Source organism: Podarcis bocagei, assembly GCF_964188305.1.
Source record: "Podarcis bocagei genome assembly, chromosome: 1".
In the NCBI taxonomy this organism is placed as follows: Eukaryota; Metazoa; Chordata; class Lepidosauria; order Squamata; family Lacertidae; genus Podarcis; species Podarcis bocagei.
In genome coordinates this window covers 5,847,847-5,871,551 of record NC_138125.1, presented here as the reverse complement: position 1 = coordinate 5,871,551, position 23,705 = coordinate 5,847,847, and the positions used below count along the sequence as shown (strand labels likewise).

The 23,705-nt window shown below is 48.7% G+C and overlaps 1 protein-coding gene across 1 annotated transcript in view; it reads left to right on the top strand.

Annotated features, from left to right (window-relative positions):
• Window positions 1-22,411, top strand: part of GMFB (glia maturation factor beta) — a 31,089-nt gene extending 8,678 nt beyond the window's left edge. Inside the window, exons 3-7 of the mRNA XM_081194772.1 lie at window positions 2,342-2,391; window positions 5,166-5,215; window positions 7,122-7,204; window positions 8,191-8,264; window positions 18,910-22,411. Of these exons, the coding sequence (XP_081050898.1) occupies window positions 2,342-2,391; window positions 5,166-5,215; window positions 7,122-7,204; window positions 8,191-8,264; window positions 18,910-18,981 (329 nt within the window). The 3' untranslated portion in view covers window positions 18,982-22,411. The remainder of the gene's footprint in view (window positions 1-2,341; window positions 2,392-5,165; window positions 5,216-7,121; window positions 7,205-8,190; window positions 8,265-18,909) is intronic.
• Window positions 22,412-23,705: the final 1,294 nt, after the last annotated feature.

Here is a 23,705-nt window from a genome sequence, read left to right as displayed (position 1 = left end):
GGATGAACTATATATAGCCCACCATAATAAAACACAAGGTACAAGCTAGCTAGCAAAAAAGAAAAGAAAAGAAAAATTGCTCAACAGCCACCAGGCAAAAACACATCCAAAAGCACAGTTTTCATCTGGTTCCAAACAGCAAGAATATCATCCTGAAAAAAAGCAAGTTCTGTAACTTGGGGGGCTGTGGCTGAGAAGGCCCTGTCCCTGCTGAGGTGTCCCTCATCTTAAATTTATGCACCTGGTTCTTCCTGCCTAAGTGCAGAACCTGACATTTGTCACTATTGAAATTCATTTTGTAACCTTGGGCTCAGTTCTCCAATCTGTTAAGGTAATAATAATAATAATAATAATAATAATAATAATAATAATAATAATAATTAATAATTAATAATAATTTATTTGTACCCCGCCCATCTGGCTGAGTTTGCCCAGCCACTCTGGGCGGCTCCCAATCAAGTGTTAAAAACAGTACAGCATTAAATATTAAAAACTTCCCTGAAAGGGAATCGTATTGAATCATAGCTGTCACCTTTTCCCTTTTCTTGTGAGGAATTCTATTCAGAATAAGGGAATTTCCCTTAAAAAAAGGAAAACGTTGACAGCTATGTATTGAATCCTGATTCTATCTTCTGCGGCATTAGCTCCCCCTCCCAGTTTGGTGTCATCTGCAAATTTGATGAGCATCCCCTCTTTTCCTCCGTCCAAGTCATTTATAAAGACGTTGAACCACAACGGGCTCAGGACAGAACCTGTGACACCCCACTTGCCACCTTTTTTCCAGGATGGTGAGAAACCTTCCCTTGTGGTAAAACAACAGAGCAAAGTCTTAATAAAAGCTTTTATTTTTATTTTTTTTAAAGCATGTTGTTAATAGCAACCCATGTTGCTAATAGCACACAGTGAGTGCAGGCGGGTCGCCAGTGAGGAGTCAGTGTTACCCTGTAATCACCCTCTGTCACAAAGACACTCCTTTTCTGAGTGTCTTTGTGGCAGAGGGTGATGCTCAACAGCAGGGATGGGAAACCTCAGACTCGGGGGCCACATTCAGCCTAGACCTCTCTCTCTGGCCCTTGGAACTCTTCCCTGGGCCTCACCCCTCGTCAGCCTTGCTTTGCACCCTCCTTGAGTGTTTTTGCCTGGCTGGGATTTGCCCTTGAACTTTGACAATTTCCCCTGCTTGTCTACATGGTGGACAAAGAAGGGTTTCCAAATAATAATAATAATAATAATAATAATAATTATAATAATAATAATAATAATAATTTATTTATACCCCACCCATCTGGCTGGGCTTCCCCAGCCACTCTGGGCGGCTTCCAAAAAATATTAAAATACTGTAATACATCAAACATTAAAAGCTTCCCTAAGCAGGGCTGCCTTCAGATGTCTTCTAAAAGTCTGGTAGTTGTTGTTCTCTTTGACATCTGGTGGGAGGGCGTTCCACAGGGCGGGCGCCACTACCGAGAAGGCCCTGTGCCTGGTTCCCTGTAACCTCACTTCTCACAATGAGGGAACTTCCAGAAGGCCCTCGGCGCTGGACCTCAGTGTCCGGGTAGAACAATGGGGATGGAGACGCTCCTTCAGATATACTGGACCGAGGCCGTTTAGGGCTTTAAAGGTCAGCACCAACACTTTGAATTGTGCTCGGAAACATACTGGGTGTGGAACATAAATAGGTGTGGGAAATAGCCTCTTGCACAAAGGAAAACATACACACCTGTCATTCCTCCTCCTCCTTTTGCCTCTGGTCCTGCCAACTTCTAGCATTCAGCCCTTGGAACAGTGTCCAGAATCCTCTTGGTGGGTCAGCTGAGAGTTGCTCCAAACATTGGCCTGTTAATTGTGCTACTGTTAATTGAATTAATTTATTATTTTGGTCACAGACCAGTTCCAGCTCACATACAAAATCAGGGAAGTCACGAAACACAATAGGGATGCATTTAAATTTGCAGTGCGGTATAACAGGGCCAGTACAGATGCAGCAGCAATTTAAATATATAAATTACATCTTACTAAAATATAACCTGAAGTTGTCATTTAAAACCTTAATCGTGGTGGTATCACAGCTTGTTCCCTAAGTTTCATGGCAATCGCACAGAATTAGGCCACCTTTAACGTGATCTCTGGATCCTTGTCCTCTACCAGAGATTTTAAACATTGGAGTTTGGACCCATTTGGAGATTTTTACTGTTAATTGGCTGCAGCCAGAGAGTAAGGGCAGGTCGAGCAGCCCTGTAAAAAAGGAAGCAGCAGAACCATTGACATCAGTGGTCCTAGCTGAGTCGTGTTCATTAATTTCAGTGGGTTCATTTCAATTTCTTTCTCCCTTTTATTATAGTGAAGATCGACAAGGATAAGCAGCTGGTGGTTCTGGATGAAGAACACGAGGTTTGTGGATGGTCTATTTATATGGTGCGGATTTTGTGTCTTTTGTGTCTTCGCCTCCAGCTACAAACTGCTTCCAAGCTGGCGGTGCAACTTCTCACAGCAAAGGTTTTCTTATTGCTGGATTTTGAAAGTGAACTGCTGCGCCATTTGGAAAATCGTTTCTTTGTCTGTATTCCACGCCACACCAGCTCTGCCCTTTGCAATGTTGGTGTGCTGGTCCCGGAGGGAAGGTTACCCTTGGCGTAGTCAAAGTCCGGTCCTGGGTCACTGGGCTGGAAACAGTTCACAAGGAGCGAGGTGAGGTCCGAAGCAGGAAGCCGGGCGGGGACAGGAACACTGGAGGGTCAGGTCTGGGTCCGGGCAGGAACAGGTACTCAACAACACCGTTGCTCCCGCAACCTGGGACCGGGCTGACTGGCCTTTATCTTCTCTGAGGCCAGGGGCGGTCCCGGCCCCCAGGAGACCCACCTCTCCTGGCCTTAAGGTGAGCACTCCTCCTGGGAGAAACCAGTTCCCTTCGCCTCTCTGCCCTGAGCCCCTGCAGTTCAGGAGAGGCTGAAGGGTTACTGGGCCCAGGGGGAGACTCACCTGTAGGCACTGAGTCCTCAACCACCTCCGGAGCCAGAGTGGATTCACCTGGTGCCTGCTCCTGAGGATCCGGCACAGGTGCAGGCGCTTCAGAATCAAGGCCCTGCCCCAGTTCAGCCAGCCCTGGAGGCGGGGACTCCTGTGCAGGCTGGGATTCCTCCGGTTCATCCTCTGAATCGGTTTCCCAGGCCACAGTTGGTTCCTGCAGGATGCTCTGAAACCACGCCTGGGTGGTCTTGGCAGAAGTAGCAGCGTCGCGCTTGGCATGTCTGTTCAGAAGCAAACCCCACTGAGTTTAGTGGGCTTTATTTCCTAGCTTTTGCCAAGCTGGTGCTGTTCAGATGTTTTTGACTACAGCTCCCATCAGCCACAGTATGATTCGTCCCTGCTGGGTGGAGCTGATATCTGAACAGCACCTGGTGGTGGTGGTGATGATGATTTATTAGATTTATATACTAGCCTTCATCATAAGATATCAGAGTGGTTCACAGAATAAAATGGTCAAGGGCTCTTTAAGGGAGCATGCTTCAGATAATAATAATAATAATAATAATAATAATAATAATAATAATAATAATAATAATAATATAATATAAATTATTTATACCCCGCCCATCTGGCTGGGCTTCCCCAGCCACTCTGGGCAGCTTCCAACCAAATATTAAAATACAGTAATACATCAAACATTAAAAGCTTCCCTAAACAGGGCTGCCTTCAGATGTCTTCTAAAAGTCTGGTAGTTGTTCTCTTTGACATCTGGTGGGAGGGCGTTCCACAGGCCGGGCGCCACTACCGAGAAGGCCCTCTGCCTGGTTCCCTGTAACTTGGCTTCTCGCAGGGAGGGAACTGCCAGAAGGCCCTCAGCGCTGGACCTCAGCGTCCAAGCAGAATGATGGGGGTGGAGATGCTCCTTCAGGTATACAGGACTGAGTCTAAATGGAGATTGTCGCTTTATGAAAAATTGAGGGGCCTGGGGCTTTCCTCACAAGAACTCATAGCCTCAGGCTTTGAAAAGGCTAAAATGATGGTGAGCCAGCGAATAGGAGATGTAGAGCTTCAGGACCATATGAGCAAGATAGATAAATATCCAGCTATCCAAGATTACGGAAAAGGGTTTAATCTAACCCCATATTTGCTGGACCTACAAATCGCAAAATATAGGCGGGCGTTTACCCTTACCAGATTTGATGTATTGCCATCTGCCTTACTAAAGGGCAGATACGAGGGCACACCCTATGCTGAACGAGTTTGCCCATGTGGTCTGAAGGAGGTGGAAACGGCTTCACATGTGCTGTTACACTGCGACCTTTACGGGGACATCAGGTTACTGTTTATCTCCCCTATCGTTCAGAAATTTCCAGGTCGATCTGAATCTCAGCGGCTGAAAATCCTACTAGGAGATAAAAACCCAGAAGTAACACTGAAAGTGGCCAAGTTTTCTGCGGCCGTGATCAAGCGGAGGGCATTAGCTGTAAAAAAGTAAAAGATCTGACCCCTGGATAAGCCCCCCCTTTTTTAAGCCCATACATATACTGTAGTGCATATATGAGTATGTATATGTGTGTGTGTGTATATGTGTATTGTTTTTATGTATAATTTTACAACTTTTAACTGACACCATCATTCCCTTGTAAACTATTGCTGCCTTTTATGTTTTTTTTTTTCTTTTCTTCTGGTCTATGACCGTAATAAACTATTCATTCATTCACTGAGGCCGTTTAGGGCTTTAAAGGTCAGCCCAACACTTTGAATTGTGCTCGGAAATGTACTGGGAGCCAATGTAGGTCTTTCAAGACCGGTGTTATATGATCTCGGCGGCAGATAGGGTCTCATCCTGCGTACCAGATGGAGCTGGTAGACAGCTGCCCTGGATACAGAATTGACCTGTGCCTCCATGGACATCTGTGAGTCCAAAATGACTCCCAGGCTGTGCACCTGGACCTCAGTGTCCAGGCAGAACGATGGAGGTGGAGGTGCTCCTTCAGGTATACTGGACCTTTGAGGCCATTTAGGACTTTCAAGGTCAGCACCAACACTTTGAACTGTGCTCAGAAACGTACTGGGAGCCAGTGTAGCTTAGATAACTTAGTTACTGTTATGTATACCATTTTATACAGCTGTTGGATATATCTGTGGGATTCCTGTGTGCACAACCCCATCTCTTGTTTTATTTTTAATTCTACCAGGGCATTTCTCCAGATGAGCTAAAAGACGAGCTGCCCGAGAGGCAACCTCGATATCCTTTTTTTGGCGGCGGCAATATTTTGCTTTAGAAGAATCCATTTCTGGTCTGCATATTGGTGCTTGCAAAAGCCTCAAGCCAGCACACTCGGCTCTGCCTGGACACGTGGGTTGGGCCACGAAACAGGTGTACAAATCAATGGGTCAGTGGTGGCGATTCCAGGTTCAATCCCCACATGGGAACAGCCCCTGCCTGAAACCTTGGAGAGCTACTGCCAGACAGTGTAGACTGTGCTCCATGGACTACTGGGGCCCCACGAGCTTCGTTCAGGTGGTCTGCAGCATGTCTGTAAAAGTGCAATTAAAAACCCTACAGCGTCTAGCATGGTGCATTAGGTAAAGCTAAAGGACCCTTGGTTGGTTAAGTCCAGGCAAAAACATCTATGGGATTGTGGCACTCGTATCACTTTCATCCAAGGGAGCCGGCGTTTGTCCACAGACAGCTTTCCAGGTCATGTGGCCAGCAGGACTAAACTGCTTCTGGCACAACGGGACACCATGACAGAAACCAGAGTGCACGGAAACACCGTTTACCCTCTCCCTGCAGCGGTACCTATTTATCTACTAGCACTGGTGTGCTTTCGGACTGCTAGGTTGGCATGAGTAGGGACCGAGCAAAGGGAGCTCACCCCGTCGCGGGGATTCGAACTGCCGACCTTCTGATCGGCAAGCCCAAGAGGCTCAGTGGTTTAGACCACAGCGCCACCCATGTCCCTATGGTGTATTACAATTGCTACACTAGGCAGAAAAGCAGTTAAGTGGTCTGCCAAGAACCTCAGCGATTTTCAAGTGGTCCATGGTGCAAATATTTTGGGAGCCACTGGCGTAGACAATTTTAAGATAGGTGGGCCAATGTTCTGGCTTGGTACAAGGCCCCTTTTTACAGTTCTTGCCCACTAGGGGTGAGAGGCTGTCTTTAGAGCGCCCATTATAAGCTAGGTAAGAGCTGGGGCCTCAGTGGACAAGCAGGACATTGAACCTAAGAAAGGGAAAATATGAATGGAGTGTCCACGCCCTTACCAAGGCAAAAAGACAGATATTGATGAACTGGAAAGATTTAAATGCAGTTCTCTTCAATGAGTGGATAGAATATATGTACAAACCTGTAACACATGAACAAGCCATTTACAAATGTAGACTCGCCGTGGACAAATTTAACAATATTTGGAATTCATTTTTATGAGCATTGTAGTAGGTTAAGTTTAGGTTAACTACCATAACCATCATGTAATGTTAATAGTTTTTTGTTTTTTGTTTTTTTAAACGGTTTTTTTTTGTTTTATTTATTTGTTTTTTTGGGGGGACGCAGGTGACACTGGGTTAAACCACAGAGCCTGGGACTTGCCGATCAGAAGGTCGGCGGTTCGAATCCCCGCAACGGGGTGAGCTCCCGTTGCTCGGTCCCTGCTCCTGCCAACCTAGCAGTTGGAAAGCACAAAAGTGCAAGTAGATAAATAGGTACCGCTCTGGTGGGAAGGTAAACAGCGTTTCCGTGCGCTGCTCTGGTTCGCCAGAAGCGGCTTAGTCATGCTGGCCACAAGCAAAACTGCATTTCCCAGCGTTCTTTAGGGAGAAGATGTGACTGTTTTAAAGTGGAGTGATCCTTCTTTAAATGCATAGTGCGGATGGGACCTCGGAGTGGAAAGCAGGGGGTGCGGGCGGGGAGGCGCTGCTCAGACCAAACAAGAGTCCCTGGGAAGTGCTTTCAACTGTCTGGTACGATCATGGCCGCCTTTAGTCCATTCTAGCATTTCATTGTTCCGAACGTAGCAGCCCCAGGTATTAACTGCCCCCCTCACCTGTAAACTCTGCTTAAAAACTGAGCACGTTACAACGGGCAGGTTTCAAGATCCTCTCTTGCCCACCCCTCCTGCTTCCAATTTCCTTAACTCTGAGAAAACGTTCATCGTCTACAGCTACAAGTACCAGCACGATGACGGGAGAGTCTCTTACCCGCTCTGCTTCATCTTCTCCAGCCCCGTCGGTAAGTCAAGCTCCGGCTGGATGATGGGGGCAGTTTCTCCCGTACAAATTCCTGCTCTCCAGGGAGTTGGGCTGGATAACCTTTTGAGGGCCCTTCCAGCTCTCTACAGTTCTGCGAAGCAAAACACAGCCGCCTGCTGGGCTTCAAGATGGAAACGGCTGATTGCCATAAGGACAGCAAGTTCCGCTGGGAGCCATGTTTTGATCGGACGGGACGCAAACACGTCTTAGGATAGCCCTAAGAACAGCCCACATGGGGGCGAGGTGGTGTTGGTGAAGCTTGTGAATTGCCCTTTTCGGGACCCCCATGCTCTCAATTTTAAGTGTTGACACTCGCCTTCGTTGGCCCCCTCCAGAAATTGTTGTTGGACTACAACTCCCATCGTGCACTGGCAGGGGCTGATGGGAGTTGTAGTCCAACACCCTCTGGAGGGAGCCAGGCCGACAAAGCCAGGCTTAGATTTCGGAGCACATGAGGTGGAACGCTTAAGAGTGTCAAGCTAGGACCTGGGTTCAAATACCTACTGGGCCACGAAGCTCATTGGATGTGACCTTAGGCCAGTCGTTGCCTTCTCTCAGCCCAGCCTACCTCACAGTGTCGTCGTGGGGATTAAATTGGGGGGGGGGACAGCGTACACCATGTTGAGCTCCTTAGAGGAAATGGTGGGATATAAATGCAATCAATTAATAAATGGAAAGGGGCGACTTGCAAGGGACGAGACTCTAGTAGAGCAGCTTTTGCCAACCAGGTGCCCTCCAGAACTACAGTTCCCATCGGCCCAATGGGAGTTGCAGTCCAGAGCATCTGACAGGTTCGCAAAGGCTTTAGCAGAGCAAGGAGCCAGTAGCGAGTGGGGAGAAGCAGCAGGCAGGCAATAAAACGGCTGGCCTATTCCATCTGTACCCCTGCCCCGTTCCTCCTGAACAGACTGCCTTAATTCTGGTCTTGCTTGGCTCCTGATCCCGATTTCCTCCCGATAATTGCAGGGTGCAAGCCTGAGCAACAGATGATGTACGCCGGCAGCAAAAATAAGCTCGTACAGACGGCGGAACTCACAAAGGTAAGAGTGGAAGGCGCCCAGAATTTGCCGGGTACTAACTTACTGCATTGTGGGGGAAGGGTTGTGGCTTAATGGGGGGGGGGGCGGAGGCTGCTGGCTGACTCCAGCTGCAAAAGCTGAGGCTGCTGAAGTCTATCTTAGCTGTGAGTCCTGGAAGATCTGCTTCCTGCTTGCAGGCCTTTTCTCACCTGGCCTGGGAGGCAGGACCTTGACTGACTCCAGCTGCAAAAGCTGAGGCTGCTGAAGTCTATCTTAGCTGTGAGTCCTGGAAGATCTGCTTCCTGCTTGCAGGCCTTTTCTCACCTGGCCTGGGAGGCAGGACCTTGACTGACTCCAGCTGCAAAAGCTGAGGCTGCTGAAGTCTATCTTAGCTGTGAGTCCTGGAAGATCTGCTTCCTGCTTGCAGGCCTTTTCTCACCTGGCCTGGAAGGCAGGACCTTGACTGACTCCAGCTGCAAAAGCTGAGGCTGCTGAAGTCTATCTTAGCTGTGAGTCCTGGAAGATCTGCTTCCTGCTTGCAGGCCTTTTCTCACCTGGCCTGGGAGGCAGGACCTTGACTGACTCCAGCTGCAAAAGTTGAGGCTGCTGGGCAGAATCTTGAGCTGGGGTGCTGTTTTGGATTCTTTCTTGGGTGCGGGTGCTGTTGTTGTTTTGTATCATTTTCAATCCTGTTGTGATATATATACACACAAATTGCTCCTTTTGGTTGCATACTTTAAATGATTGATTTATTGTTCACGACTACTTTTGTTATGTTGCAGTGACGTGTTTTTTTTTCATGTTGTAAGCTGCCTTGAGCATGGTCTGAACTGTGGAAAGGTGGCGTGCAAATGAAATTATGTATGTGTTCTAGAGCATCTGATGGTGTTACCTGCTTGGCAGGGGGTTGGACTCGATGGCCCTTGTGGTCTCTTCCAACTCTATGATTCTATGATTCTATCTGCCTTGCGTGTAGAGGGGTCCTTGGGTAGATTCCCGACTCCGGAGAGCTGCTGCCGGTTGGTGTAGCCAGCACTGAGCTAGATGGACCAATGGTCTGATTCGTCATGCTAACTTGATGCTTTCCCCATTGCCTAAACTCTTCTGTCAGTTTTAAATCTATTATCAGGGCATGTGTGTACAGTGGTACTTGATTAAGTACTTGATTGGTTCCGGAGGTTCCGGATTGGTTCCGGAGGTCTGTACTTAACCGGAAGCGTTCTTAACCTGAAGCGGACTTTCCCATTGAAAGTAATGGAAAGTGGATTGATCCGTTCCAGATGATGAAAAAACACCCCCTAAAACAGCAATTTAACACGAATTTTACTGTTTCACGAGACCATTGATCCTTAAAATGAAGGCAATAATCAATGTACTGTACTATAAAATAAATAAGACAGTATTTTAGATAAAAAAAATTATTTCCAAACTCACTGTTTGGAGGGGGCTCAGGGTCCTCTTCCACAATCACAATGGCTTGGCTCCCGGCATTCATGGAGGCCTCGGAGAGCTCCTGCGGCTGGAGCCCAGTCGCAGAGCCTCTGTAGGCCCCGTGGATGTCGGGGCTTGGCTCCCGGCATTCGCAGAGGCCTCAGAGAGCTCCGTAGGCCCCGCCGATGTCCGGGTTTAACCCTAACCCTAACCCTCCAGGCAGCGGCGAGGCCTCAGAGAGCTTGGACAACTTATTTCTGGGTTACAATCGTTCGTAACCCAAAAAAACGTAAGTTGAAGCGTTCGTAACCCGAGGTACCACTGTAATGTGGTGCCCATAAAATTCTGTGCTAAGGGGAAAACTGAACTTTGTAGCCTGTGCGCAGTATACAGATCTGCCCCTATAAATTAGACAAAATTACTCTGCTCTGCTAGTTGTGCAGAGAGGCAGAGAACTGGCACTGAGTCACTGTCTCTTTTTGTGCAAGAGATCCTCTGGCATGTGGGGGGAAAGGCGTCCTGTGGCTAGCTTCAGACTTCACTGGGCTTCCACTTCCTTTTTTAAAAAAAATAAAAATTAACGTTATTGGAGTTTATAAAGAAAAATACAAAGATTATTGTCAAATATCTCATTTTGTGTGTGTGGTCCAAACGAAAACATTGATCCAGAGGCAAAAAAGAGGTGGAGAAGAGGGGTGGGGGAACTAGAGAGAAAGAAAGACAGAGAGGAGGAGGGAGGGAGGAATAGAAAAGGAATTAAAAGAGAAAGTGGAAGGAGAAGAAAGAGAGGGAAAAAATTAAGAAGTTGGTTTTCCATTTCCAGTTTCATAAGGGCTGGTCACTCAGCTACATGCGCATGAATTCACAGGTGTGCCAGGAATTCACAGGTGAGGGATGGGGACACCCAGGCATGCACACGGACAGCCCTGGCCGATGGCATCCTTTCACCTCTGGATAACCCTTGTAAGTTTCAGATGGGTTGGGAAGGTGGGCAAGAGAGGGGCGCCCGCTCTCGCCTGCCTTCACGCCTGTTCAGGGCGGACAGGGACCAGCGCAAGCTGTCTGGCTCACAGTCTTGCAGAGCGAATCTGGTGTGGGGAACTGGATTTCTAGCTGTGTGCTCCAGCTTCCAAGGGAGACAAGAATTAGACCAGCCTTCTCTAACCTGGTGCCATCCACATGGTTTGGACCACAGCTCCCCTCTGCCCCAGGCATCTAGGGCAGGGCAAACCTAGACTTTCAGCTTACTGTACCCTTCAGCTTCCTAGGTAAAGGTAAAGGGACCCCTGACCATTAGGTCCAGTCGTGACCGACTTTGGGGTTGTGGCGCTCATCTTGCTTTACTGGCCGAGGGAGCCGGCGTACAGCTTCCGGGTCATGTGGCCAGCATGACTAAACCGCTTCTGGCGAACCAGAGCAGCGCACGGAAACGCCGTTTACCTTCCCGCCAGAGCGGTACCTATTTATCTACTTGCACTTTTGTGCTTTCCAACTGCTAGGTTGGCAGGAGCAGGGACCGAGCAACGGGAGCTCACCCCATTGCAGGGATTCGAACCGCCGACCTTCTGATTGGCTCTCTGATTTAACTAGCTTCCTACTGTGCCCTTAATCCTCTGAGCAAGCAGCAGCACTTCCTAGCTGGCCTTTCTTGAGCAGGGTTGTGTTCTCCTGCCTGGCCCTTCCATCGCTCCCCTGAGGAGACTCATCCTTCCACCCCACCATGTTTTCCATAATCGCCCTACTGTGGTTTTGAGTGCAGTAACTAATCTGTACTGTGTGATGGAGCTTCGCTCCCCCCCATCTTTCCGTTTTACATCGATGCATGAATCAATAGCGGTCAGAGCTGACATCTCTGCCTGCATTCAGAGGAAGCATTAAATAACACCACAGGGGCTAATGCACCCCTCTTCTGCTCCCCTGTTCCTCAGGCAATTTCTAGGGCAGGGCAGCAGCTGCAGCTCCTCTTTTTCTGCCCCTCTGAGAGATCCTGCAGATCAGGGGTGGGTGACTCTCAGGCCAGCGGGCCAGTCTTGACCCACCCACAGGGTCCAAGCTGGCCTGGGAGGCTGTATCCTCCAAACCACACTGCCCAACAGCAGACGTCTCTGGATTATGTATCAGGGATGTGCCCAGTGTTTGTCATTGGCCTCCCTCTGTCTCGAGAGACAATGGAGTGTGCCTCCGAGGGTGAAGCCGAACCTCTGTGTTAGCAGCACCGAAGTGACGTCCTTGGGGCGCAAGCCTGGGCAGGCTGTATGGAGGTCCTGGACTGACCAGATAAAGTGACTGGTGACTGGGAGCAGCCACAGAGACCACATAACACCGGTCTTGAAAGACCTACATTGGCTCCCAGTACGTTTCCGAGCACAATTCAAAGTGTTGGTGCTGACCTTTAAAGCCCTAAACGGCCTCGGTCCAGTATACCTGAAGGAGCGTCTCCACCCCCATCATTCTGCCCGGACACTGAGGTCCAGCACCAAGAGCCTTCTGGCGGTTCCCTCACTGCGAGAAGCCAAGTTACAGGGAACCAGGCAGAGGGCCTTCTCGGTGGTGGCACCCGCCCTGTGGAACACCCTCCCACCAGATGTCAAAGAGAACAACAACTACCAGGCTTTTAGAAGACATCTGAAGGCAGCCCTGTTTCGGGAAGCTTTTAATGTTTGATGTATTATAGTATTTTAATATTCTTTTGGAAGCCGCCCAGAGTGGCTGGGGAGGCCCAGCCAGATGGGCGGGGTATAAATAATAAATTATTATTATTATTATTATTATTAGTAGTAGTATTAAGAGGAGAAGAAGAGTTTGGATTTGATATCCCGCTTTATCACTACCCTAAGGAGTTTAGGGAAGATAAACTAAAGGATTCTGCCCAAGGCCTGATACCACCAAAGTTGTGATGTTTTGCTATGGGAAAGGCAAACCTGCCAATGCAGGGAAATTCCTTTCCAGCCCTTTGACAGCGACCTTGACGTAGCAGCCCCTGTGTACCTGTGGAGAAAAGGTTAACCTGCAAAAGAAGTCTTAACTGAGGGTGGGTAGGGTGGGAGCCAACTGACGATTCCCAGGTAAGATCCTCCCCTATTGTGTGGCCAGGTAGTCCCTCCCCCTACCTGGCCTGATCACCTTGGCAACGCCTCCCATGGCGGGATTGGGCAACTGGCTGAGGTAGGCGGAGACCCCCAGGTATTCCACCTGGGGAAGGCGAAGCCAAGCCTGTGCTAATGGTGCTGCATAGGGTCCTGGGGGCTGCGCACGACCATGCAAAGGGTGCCCCCCATTTAATGTGGAGAGTGGTCACTACATAAATGTCAGGGAACTGCCATCAGAGCATCAGGTGGTGGAGGGACTCAGGCAGGATGAAAGAGACTCAACTGCTGAAGCAGGGACCAGCAGGGGGAGGAGTGGGTCTCTGAGGGAATGCGAGCAGGAGGGAGGGCTCAGGGAGGCTTCCAGCGAGAACAGTGGTGAGGTATCGGAGTCTCCCATAGGGAGACCCATACCTCGCAGGAAACTGTCACGCCGTGAGTCCAGGAGACGCGTTTCCGTTAAGGAACTTCTTTGCTGGAAACGCTTCCGCAGACAGCCACTGTCGGACTCTACTAGTGACTAGAGCAGACATGTCTGAGGAGCTCCGTCACACACGGAGGTTTGTGGGGGCGCACAAACTCTGAGGGAGCACGTTTTCACGCACAAGCAGCTAATCAAACCCTCACAGCAGTCCGACAGTCTTTGTACGCTGCCTGTGCAAGAGAAGGCATCATGAGCGAACCAACCGGAACCGGAGGAGCAGGGGCTGGAGCTGGTCCAAGCTTGGAAGATAGATACCGAGCGTTGGAGGTTCAACTGGCCCTGCAGACGGCGAGGCTGGAGGAGAGAAGGGCTCAGGATGCAGACAAGAAGGGGAGAGCCACTCAATTCCCCAGAAAGGTACCAGGATTGGTGCAGAAATTTGGGGGGGACCCCAAGGACTACCATGCTTTTAGGACAGAGATGCAATATGCCCTTAATGTGCAGTTCGATGAGTTCCCTGATGAGGAATCGCGAGTTGCTTTTGTAATTGGGCATCTTGAGAAAGGGGCTAGAGACTGGGTTCGACCCCTAATGGCAACGCACAATGACATACTAAAGGACACAATGAAGTTCTTTCGTGCAATGGATATCATGTTTTCCAGCGATATTGAGGAAGGGGTGGTGCGCAGACAGCTAATGGCTTGTAAGCAGGGGATGAATGGAAAACCACCATGTTTACCCCTTTGGGGGCGTTTGAATACCTAGTTATGCCATTTGGATTACAAGCAGGCTCCGCGTGTTTTCAATCTTTTATGAACCACGTGCTGGGCCCTTTGCTCTACAAGAATTGCGTTGCCTTTCTAGATGATGTGTTGGTGTATTCTGAGAATGAGGAGCAACATGTGAGAGACGTCAGAGAAGTGTTGAGCAGACTGCAAGCCAACAGGCTGTGGGTCAAACTGGAGAAGTGTCGGTTCCATACCAAGGAGGTGGAATTCCTGGGGTACCGCCTGTCAGACAAGGGATTGGCCATGGATCCCGGCAAGGTACAGGCAGTGCTGGAATGGAAAACACCCAAAACCAAGAAGGATGTGCAGAGGTTCCTAGGGTTTGGAAACTTTTATCGTAAGTTCATCCGCAACTTCGCCCATCTGACGGCGCCCATCACTGACTGTCTCAGCAGTAAGAAGAAGTTTGTATGGACGGCGGAGGCGGAGCGAGCGTTTGAGGAACTGAAAAGGGCCTTCGCCTCTGAAGAACAACTTCTGCATGTGGATTTACGAAAGAAGCTAAGGGTTGAAACAGACGCATCTGACAGAGCCATAGGGGCGGTGCTTCTTCTGCAGCCGGGGAAGGAGGAGTCGGAGTGGCGTCCGTGTGCCTTCTTCTCGCGGAAGCTGAACAAATCCGAGAGGAACTACACGGTGTACGACCGAGAACTGCTTGCTATTCATGAGGCGTTCCGGAGATGGAGGCATCTGCTAGTTGGTGCACAACATAAAGTGCAAGTGTGCACGGACCATAAAAATCTAGAGTACTGGAGAACGGCGCGAGTGCTCAACCAAAGGCAGTTGAGATGGGCCCAAGAGTTCTCCAAATTTAACTTTGAGATTTGTTATGTGCCAGGCCCAGAGAATGTTAGGGCGGACGCTCTCTCACGCAAACCTGAATATTTGGAGGGGGAGGGAGCACCCGAAGAAACCCATATCATTCCAGAGGATCGCTGGGTGTGTGGGGCGACTTTGGTGGGGCAAAGGGAATTGGTAGAGGGTACGGTGCAGGATGCATACGCCCAGGGGAAACTCAGGGATCTCAGAGGGGAGGAAGACAAACCCGGTGGTTTTGAGGAGAGAAATGGGGCATTGTATTATAAGGGAGCGTTATATATACCTGAAGGGGAATTGAGGGAGAAAGTACTCAAGCAGCTGCACGATAGCCCCACAGCAGGGCACTTTGGGCAACACAAAACCATGTGGCTGGTTACCAGGGAATTTTGGTGGCCCAAGGTCAGGGAAGATGTGCGGGAGTATGTGAGAGGGTGTGAACAATGCCAAAGAGCCAAGGGGGAGAGGCAGGCGCCGGCTGGTTTATTAGAACCACTGCCCACACCTGAGAGACCGTGGGAAGCAGTGGCAATAGATTTCATGACTGATCTGCCAAGGTCTAGAGGGAAAACAGCCATCATGGTTGTAGTAGACCTGTTAACTAAAATGGCCCACTTCATAGCCTGCTCACATGCGGTTACAGCAGAAGAAACCGCCAAATTGTTTGTAGAGAATGTGTTTAGGTTGCATGGCGCCCCCTTGAGGGTGGTTTCAGACCGAGGGAAACAATTTACTTCCAGGTTCTGGAGGAAGCTCATGAGCTTACTGCATGTAGAGGTTAATTTCTCGACGGCCCGTCATCCTGAAACCAACGGGCAGGCGGAAAGAGCAAATGGGGTTCTCCAACAATATTTGAGGTGTTATGTTAATGACAGAGAGAATGATTGGGTGGAGAAGCTGGCGTTGGCAGAATTTGCCTACAACAATGCAGAGAACGTGTCCACGGGGATGAGCCCCTTTTTGGCTAATCACGGGTGCCATCCCAGAGCCTTCCCAGGGGGGGAGGGGGAGAACTGGAGCGTTCCAGCTGCGGAACAGTTCGTGGAAGAAATGGAAGCGATCCATCGCCAGCTCCAACTCAACTTAAACAGGGCTAAGGAGGAATATAAGAGGCAAGCAGACAAAAACAGAAGGGAAGGTGAAAGCATCAGGGTGGGGGACCAGGTGTGGCTGTCAACCCAAGGGTTGCCATTCAAAGGAGGTTGTAAGAAATTAAGACCCAAAAGGCTGGGTCCGTTTGAAGTCATACAGCAGGTCAATCCAGTGGCTTTCAGGCTCCGGTTACCGAACCACATGAAGCTGCACCCAGTTTTTCACAGGTCGTTGCTGTCACCGTATAGAGGAGACAGTGAGGGGAGGGTCACTAGGGGACCAGCAATGGAGGAGAAGGAACACAGCTACCATGTAGCGGAGATCCTCGATTCCAGGTGGAAGGGAGATCAAGTAGAGTATTTGGTAATGTGGGAAGGGGAACCGGAGTCGGAAAACACCTGGGTTAGGGCAGAGGATGTCAATGACGAGGTTTTAATAGAGACTTTTCATCAGAGGTTCCCACGTAAACCTCAGCCTGTAGCGAGGTTCCGAAGGGAATACTTTGCCACCACCGACGAGGAAGAGGAGTTGGAGGGGTTCCCAGATTCTGAAGAGGAGGAGGATTCAGCTGGCCAGGACGACGATCGATGGAGAGAATTGTTCGAGACGTCAGAAGATGAGGAAGATTCGTTTCGGGGTTTTAGCCCTTCACCTCCCAGGGGGGAGGAATTGGGAGGGGGTGAGGGGGGCCCTGGAGGGGAGGTGGATGTCAGGGAACTGCCATCAGAGCATCAGGTGGTGGAGGGACTCAGGCAGGATGAAAGAGACTCAACTGCTGAAGCAGGGACCAGCAGGGGGAGGAGTGGGTCTCTGAGGGAATGCGAGCAGGAGGGAGGGCTCAGGGAGGCTTCCAGCGAGAACAGTGGTGAGGTATCGGAGTCTCCCATAGGGAGACCCATACCTCGCAGGAAACTGTCACGCCGTGAGTCCAGGAGACGCGTTTCCGTTAAGGAACTTCTTTGCTGGAAACGCTTCCGCAGACAGCCACTGTCGGACTCTACTAGTGACTAGAGCAGACATGTCTGAGGAGCTCCGTCACACACGGAGGTTTGTGGGGGCGCACAAACTCTGAGGGAGCACGTTTTCACGCACAAGCAGCTAATCAAACCCTCACAATAAACAAGACACGAAGAAGAAGAGGAGGAGGAGTTTGGATTTGATATCCCACTTTATCACTACCCTAAGGAGTCTCAAAGCGGCTAACATTCTCCTTTCCCTTCCTCCCCCCCAACAAACACTCTGTGAGGTGAGTGGGGCTGAGAGACTTCAGAGAAGCGTGACTGGCCCAAGGTCACCCAGCAGCTGCAGGTGGAGGAGCGGGGAAGCGAACCTGGTTCCCCAGATTACAAGACTACCGCTCTTAGTGTTGGTGCTGACCTTTAAAGCCCTAAACGGCCTCAGCCCAGTATACCTGAAGGAGCGTCTCCACCCCCATCATTCTGCCCGGACGCTGAGGTCCAGCGCCGAGGGCCTTCTGGCGGTTCCCTCATTGCGAGAAGCAAAGCTACAGGGAACCAGGCAGAGGGCCTTCTCGGTAGTGGCGCCCGCCCTGTGGAACGCCCTTCCAGCAGATGTCAAAGCAATAAACAACTACCTGACATTCAGAAGACATCTTAAGGCAGCCCTGTTCAGGGAAGTTTTTAACGTGTGATATTTTACTGTATTTCTGTTTTCTATGGAAGCCGCCCAGAGTGGCTGGGGAGGCCCAGCCAGATGGGCGGGATATAAATAATAAATTATTATTATTATTATTATTATTATTATTATTATTATTATTATTATTATTATTATTATTATTATTATTATTATCTTAACCACTACACCACACTGGCTCTCACTGATGAGGTCCTAAGGAAATCAGCGCAAGACATTTGGCACCAGCTTGGCTGCAGGAGTTGCCAGGAGGAGGCACTCTACTCCAGATTTACTCCTGAGCCTTTTTATTGTCTTGAAGGGAAGCCAGGTTTAGGATCAGTTTTTCCTTCTCTTATATGGGCTGCTTTCCCAGGTTAATGAACCCCACCTGCCCATCACTTCCCGCTGCAGCATGTGCAGGAATTGCCTTCTTGACCGTTCAACCCACTCTTGGTCTCGTCCGCTCAATCCTCCGGAGTCCCAAGTCACGAGGGTTTGAGACCCATTGGCCTTCCCTCACCCGGTTTAGCAGGCCAGTCAAATCTGTTCCTGGGTTGTGTTGTCGCATGCTGACAGCTTACCAAAGTGTTCTGCCTGTGCAAAGGTTTCTCTGTTTGGAAAACATTATTTAAGACACAGATAAAAGTTCCTGGAAGCTTTAAAGAGGGTTCCAGATTTTTTTCTTTAGTGTGTAGGAGTGCCACTCTAGGCTTGATAGGTGTCAGCTGGAGGTGCAAATAAAGGGAGGAAGTTGCAGGCTGCAATTTCCGCACAAGGAAAGCACACACACACACACTCAGCACGCATGCTGACAACAAGGTTGGAAGTAAGACAATGTGTGCTGCTGATACTATGAGTTTTGCTGTGTCAGGATTGTTAATTACTGGACTCCAGATTATACCGTGCTGGAGAGATAAAGAGGGAATGTAAATAGCCTGTATATAATAGTACAGTGGTACCTCGGGTTACATACGCTTCAGGTTACAGACTCCACTAACCCAGAAATAGTGCTTCAGGTTAAGAACTTTGCTTCAGGATGAGAACAGAAATTGTGCTCCGGCGGTGCGGCGGCAGCAGGAGGCCCCATTAGCTAAAGTGGTGCTTCAGGTTCAGAACAGTTTCAGGTTAAGTACAGACCTCCGGAACGAATTAAGTACTTAACCCGAGGTACCACTGTAACGGAATGCCTGTGCAACCAGTCAAGCAGTTGAAGCTCTTGACTGTGAATTTGAGTATGACTCCTGTTCTTGTCCTCTGCCTCCGGGGAAAACTCTGCCAGAAACAGTAAGACGTGGTTTTACCGAGGTGCCACCACACAAGCAGAAAAGCTTGTTGTATCAGCCGAGACCATAGTTGCTAACAGAATACTCCCCCCCTTTTTTTTTTTACTAAAGGTATTTGAAATCAGGAATACAGAAGACCTCACTGAGGAGTGGCTGCATGAGAAACTTGGCTTCTTCCATTGAAAGACTCTTTAAGCATTCCAGCCTGGCGTGAACTGGAACCAGACACGGCGACTCCTCCTCCTTTTTAGACCCACAAAGGATTCACTGTATTTATAGTTGTTTCCTGCAGTGTGTGTATGTATGTACATATATATTTTTGTGCGTGCAAAGTTTATACAAGCGTGGGGAGATGCGGCAGTTCCTGCGTAACCAAACTTTGCCCAAGGGGTCGTTTTTCCTTCCCTCTCTTTATTAACTGTTTTAAAAGGGAACAGCTCTCCTGCAGGGACAATTCCACCTCCCCTCCCTCTTGTGACTAATATTTCTATATGGCTTAATCTGGAACTCGTAACTGTGACAGGTAATGTGGCACAGTCTCCCTCCAAGGAACGCTTCCTGCGCAAGCCCCGCTTAAGATGAATGGGACCCTCTGTATCGCTCTTGCTTGTGTCCGTGGGTTCTGTTTGCAGGATGTTCCCAGTCAAATGTGTAGCCTTTTCTTCCCCCTTCGCCTGAGCTGCAGAGGCATCCTTGTTGGACAGAAACTGGACACTTAATGGCTTGTATGTGAAAACAGCATTTTCTTAAGTGACTTGAATCTTCTAGACATAAAAGGGTTTAGAACCAATCTCAAATGCAATTTTTCTGAAGTATTAATCATACCCTCGCTTCTTCAGTTTTTCAGAATGGACCGCTTCCTTTGCTCTTTAAAATTCCAGCGATATTCTCAGTTGATCTTGCATCAACATATTTCCATTTCGGGTCAAAAGTTTGACCCGTCTATTTTTCTTCTCTCTGTGTGTAGTAGATAGTCCCTCTTTTTTCTTTTACTAGTCCAAAGGGAAGTAGATTTCTTAAAAATAATAATCAAAAAATCCGTAAGGGCTCAGTAACACTCTGGTGAACATCCATTCCTTAAGTCTTTATACGCAGTTTTTATTAACTGTTCTCTTGTCTTTTTTATACAAGCACTTCTCTGTGTGCCTTTTTTTTCTTTTTTACATTTCTTTATCTCTCCATTGATTGTAAGAGAATCTTATGCTGCCAGTTTTTAAACACTAGACTTGATACACAGGCCGACTCTGCCTAAAAGATGAGGGCACACGGTGTCTGATCAATTTCATCTGGAGGGGCAGATTCTGCGGCTGCTATTGCCACGATTTAAAGCGGGGTGCTTTGGCTGGTGAAAACCCAAAAAGATCGACGAAAACAAACCCTGCTCCTTAGTATTTGAATGTCCAGCACAGCTCTGCTCTGGGCTCCGTGACCCACGGACAGGACTGTGTAATACATGCTGTGATTCTGCAGGTAGCACACATTCAAAATTCCGCTTGCAGAATTCCTGACCTGTTCCTCTTTCAAGCTAGTCTCAATCCCACCTTGGTGCTCTCCAAATGTTTCGGCCTATTTGCTCCCCTTAAGCCTAAAACCGGCTAGCTCGGCGGTCAGGGATGATGGAAGTGGCAGCCCCAACAGCACTTGGAGGGCACCACGTTGGGGAAGGAATGCCCCTAGCTCCTTGCAGCTGCAAAGGCGATCATGTCGGAAGCATGTGGGGCAGCGCTGGCTTCTCTCTTTGAAAACAGAACAAGGGAGAGGCAGGGTTTTGGTGCCCTGCACATTTCCTTCCTTTCCTCCTAGGGTTGAGTCAATTGTGCGCAGGTCACAGCAGCCCACCTTTCTCGGCGCACAACTTGAATTGCCTGGGTGCAGGACTCGGTGCTTGAACTTTTAATCGCCCTGCCTGCGGGAGGAGTTGGCAACAGAGAACACAGGCCTGGCCTTCCGGTGGATTTTCCCTGTCTGTTCTGTACAGCCTTGACCTGCTCTTCTTAAGCTCTGGGATGAGCAACCATTCTCAGGCCACTTACTGGATATACTTTGCTCACCTCCCTCCCAGCTGATCCAGCTCTATACCTGGGGGCAGGTGTTGCTGAACGCAAAACAGCGCCTGCTTTAAGGCTGTCCCCACTACCGTGTCTGCGTTTGGGGACTAGCTTAAAGTGCTTCCCTTTGAAGCAAGCAATGGGTGGGTAGGAGGGGAAGAATCTGCATTGTACAGGTTCCTTTAACCTTTTCTGCTCTTGCTCGCTTAAAGGAGAAAGCCCTGCCCGTCAGCTGACATCACCAGCTATGTCATCGGATGGGTGAATTGGGCACTGTTTGGGGAAAATGAGCTCATCAGCCAGTGTCACCCTGCCGGCTGGAGGTTCCCCACTCCTCGACTACAATTCCCATCATCCCCTGCCCATTGGCCACATTGGCTGGGGCCGAGTCCCGGCAACACCTGCACGGCCACAGGTTTCCCATCTCTGTTCCATTCCGCAGCAAGCGCTTCGCATCATTTCTGGAACAACGTTCTCCTGCATGGCAGAGGGCATCTATAGATCTCTCTTGGTGACACTAAAATGTGAAATCTCTTGTTGACTTCTGGGAGCAAACTGGCTTTTCACCTTTGGATTGAGACGGCAGGAAACTCTTTTGCCTAGCGTTGCTTAAAACCGGGCAGGGCCACGAGTAGATGGATCTGGGTCGGGGGTTGCCAGGCAGCAATCTCCTCTGTTTCCTGGGGCAGCAGGAAACTCAATCGTCCTGGATTTAGCCCACGGGCCATAAAACTGCTTGCCCCTGCCTTGGAGAATGGATGGGCTGCCCTTCTTTTGCACCTCCCTGGAACCTTGCCCAGCTTGGCAAGATAATCAGGCAGTTTAGTTCCTGTTGGGTTTGAGCCCCTTCTGGGCTGCCTAATCCTACAAGTTTTTGAGCTTGTGCAGCAGCCGATGATACATCTGGGCTGTTAAAACACTTAAGAGCAGTTGACACTGGTGATAAAAACAAAGCCTGGTATTTTCCTTTCTCTTAACGTTTAGGAGACCTTATTGTCCTTTTTGTAAGTGGCATTATTCTAAAGTGTTGTGTTGAGCATCTTTCTTTCCTTCTTCTTTTTTTACTTTTAGACTAAATGACAATCGTCTAACTTTGTTCAATTTGGAATAATTATTCCAGTCTTGGATTTTTAGTTTCTGCATACCTATTATCAACCGTGTTAAGAAAGACCAACACACAATTGGGGCGGGGCGGGGAAAACAGTCGACATTCCCATAAGAAAACTATAATTTTTCTAACGGAGTAAATAAATTAACCTTTCTATTGACAGTGTGCCCTTTTTAATATGGTAGTAGTTTAGGATTCCTCTTTGCTAGAGATTAACCGAGTCTGCAAAAATTACACTTTTTAATAGTATTTCGATTTATAAACTTGGAAAAGATTTATTGAGGAAGCATTGCCTAAAGCTGCCCTGAGTTCCCCTGGTGGAAGAGCATGGTATAAATGCAAATAAATAATAAAGAGCAATTTCCATGGGAAGAAAACAAAATGTGCCATGGAAGTTCTCATTCTCAAATTGAAAAGCAGGCTGTAAATACCTGAAATAAATCTTGTATGCTCTGAAGGAGTGTGTTCTTTATTTGATGACGTGAAGCCAAAACAAAGGATGGATAAGCTTGTATTTGCAGAATGCAAAAATCCTCTGCAAAATTATTGGTGGGTCAGTGGGGCTCTCGTGTGGGTCTTCCGCTTGAGGGAATTTGCAAAAGAGGCGTCCCCAGCAGACTGTGGTTGGGGGCTTCACACAAGCACATTTAGTACCAGAAACCTGGAGCTACAATGGCCATTTCCAAGTGGATTCCCTGGCTTTTTTCTGGCCCATGTAGGACCAGTCTGGATAGTTTGCCTTGGTGAAGACTTGACGTTTTTATCCCCCAAAAAGTTTTTGATTGAGTTCCACTGAAATGAGGCTGCATTTTAATGTTTTAATTTTGTATTTTAATTTTGTTTTTTTAAGCTGTATTCTAATCAATTATTTTTATATTTGGTGTTAGCCAGCCCGGTCTTGGCTGGGGAGGGCGGGGGTATAAATTATTATTATTATTAACCCCGTTTCTAAGATCAGGAGTAATGTGGCGGATTGCAGTCTCCTCCTGTCCACCTTTTCTTTCCCTTAAATTAATTTCTTTCCATCCATTCCCAGTGCAACCTTAACCATTGTTTGAAAGGTGTGAGGGTTTTTTTTCATTTTTGTTTTGCTATGATAAGAAACCATAAAATCATAGACTTGTAGAGTTGGGAGGGACCCCAAGGGTCATCTAGTCCAACCCCAAGATGCAGGAATCTCAACTAGATCACCCCTGAAAAGTGGCCATCCATCTTCTGCCTACAAAACCTCCAAGGACGCAGAGTCTGCCACCCCAGACTGCCGAACAGCTCTTACCACCAGAAAGCTCTTCCTGGTCTTTAGTCGGAATCTCCTTGTAACTTGAAGCTATTGGTTCGAGTCCTACCCTCCAGAGCCTAGTTAAGGCTAAGTGGAATTCTTGACCTGGGTTTGAATCTGTGGAATCCTACTTAAAATTGCTGTTTTCCATTGCTTCCTCCGCCTCCCGTTCACTGATCCCCAGTTTGCCTTGTTTCCCACCCTGCTCAGAAAACGTTTCGACCTAGAAACATTAAAGTTGGCTCTCGCATGTGATGCAGATCAATAGGCAGCATCGAACTACTGGCATGTTGCAAACGAAGTGTGGTGCGCAAACTGGCTACTTGGCAATGCGGTTGTGCTAGTTTTCGAAAGCCTGTTTAGCGCAGGCATTTGAGCTCATATACTAGGGATATTGCATAGCATATTTTTTAGGGTTTGGCAGACGTATGTACATAAAAGGGGCAGGGTTCCTCTCCCAGAGGGGTTATTC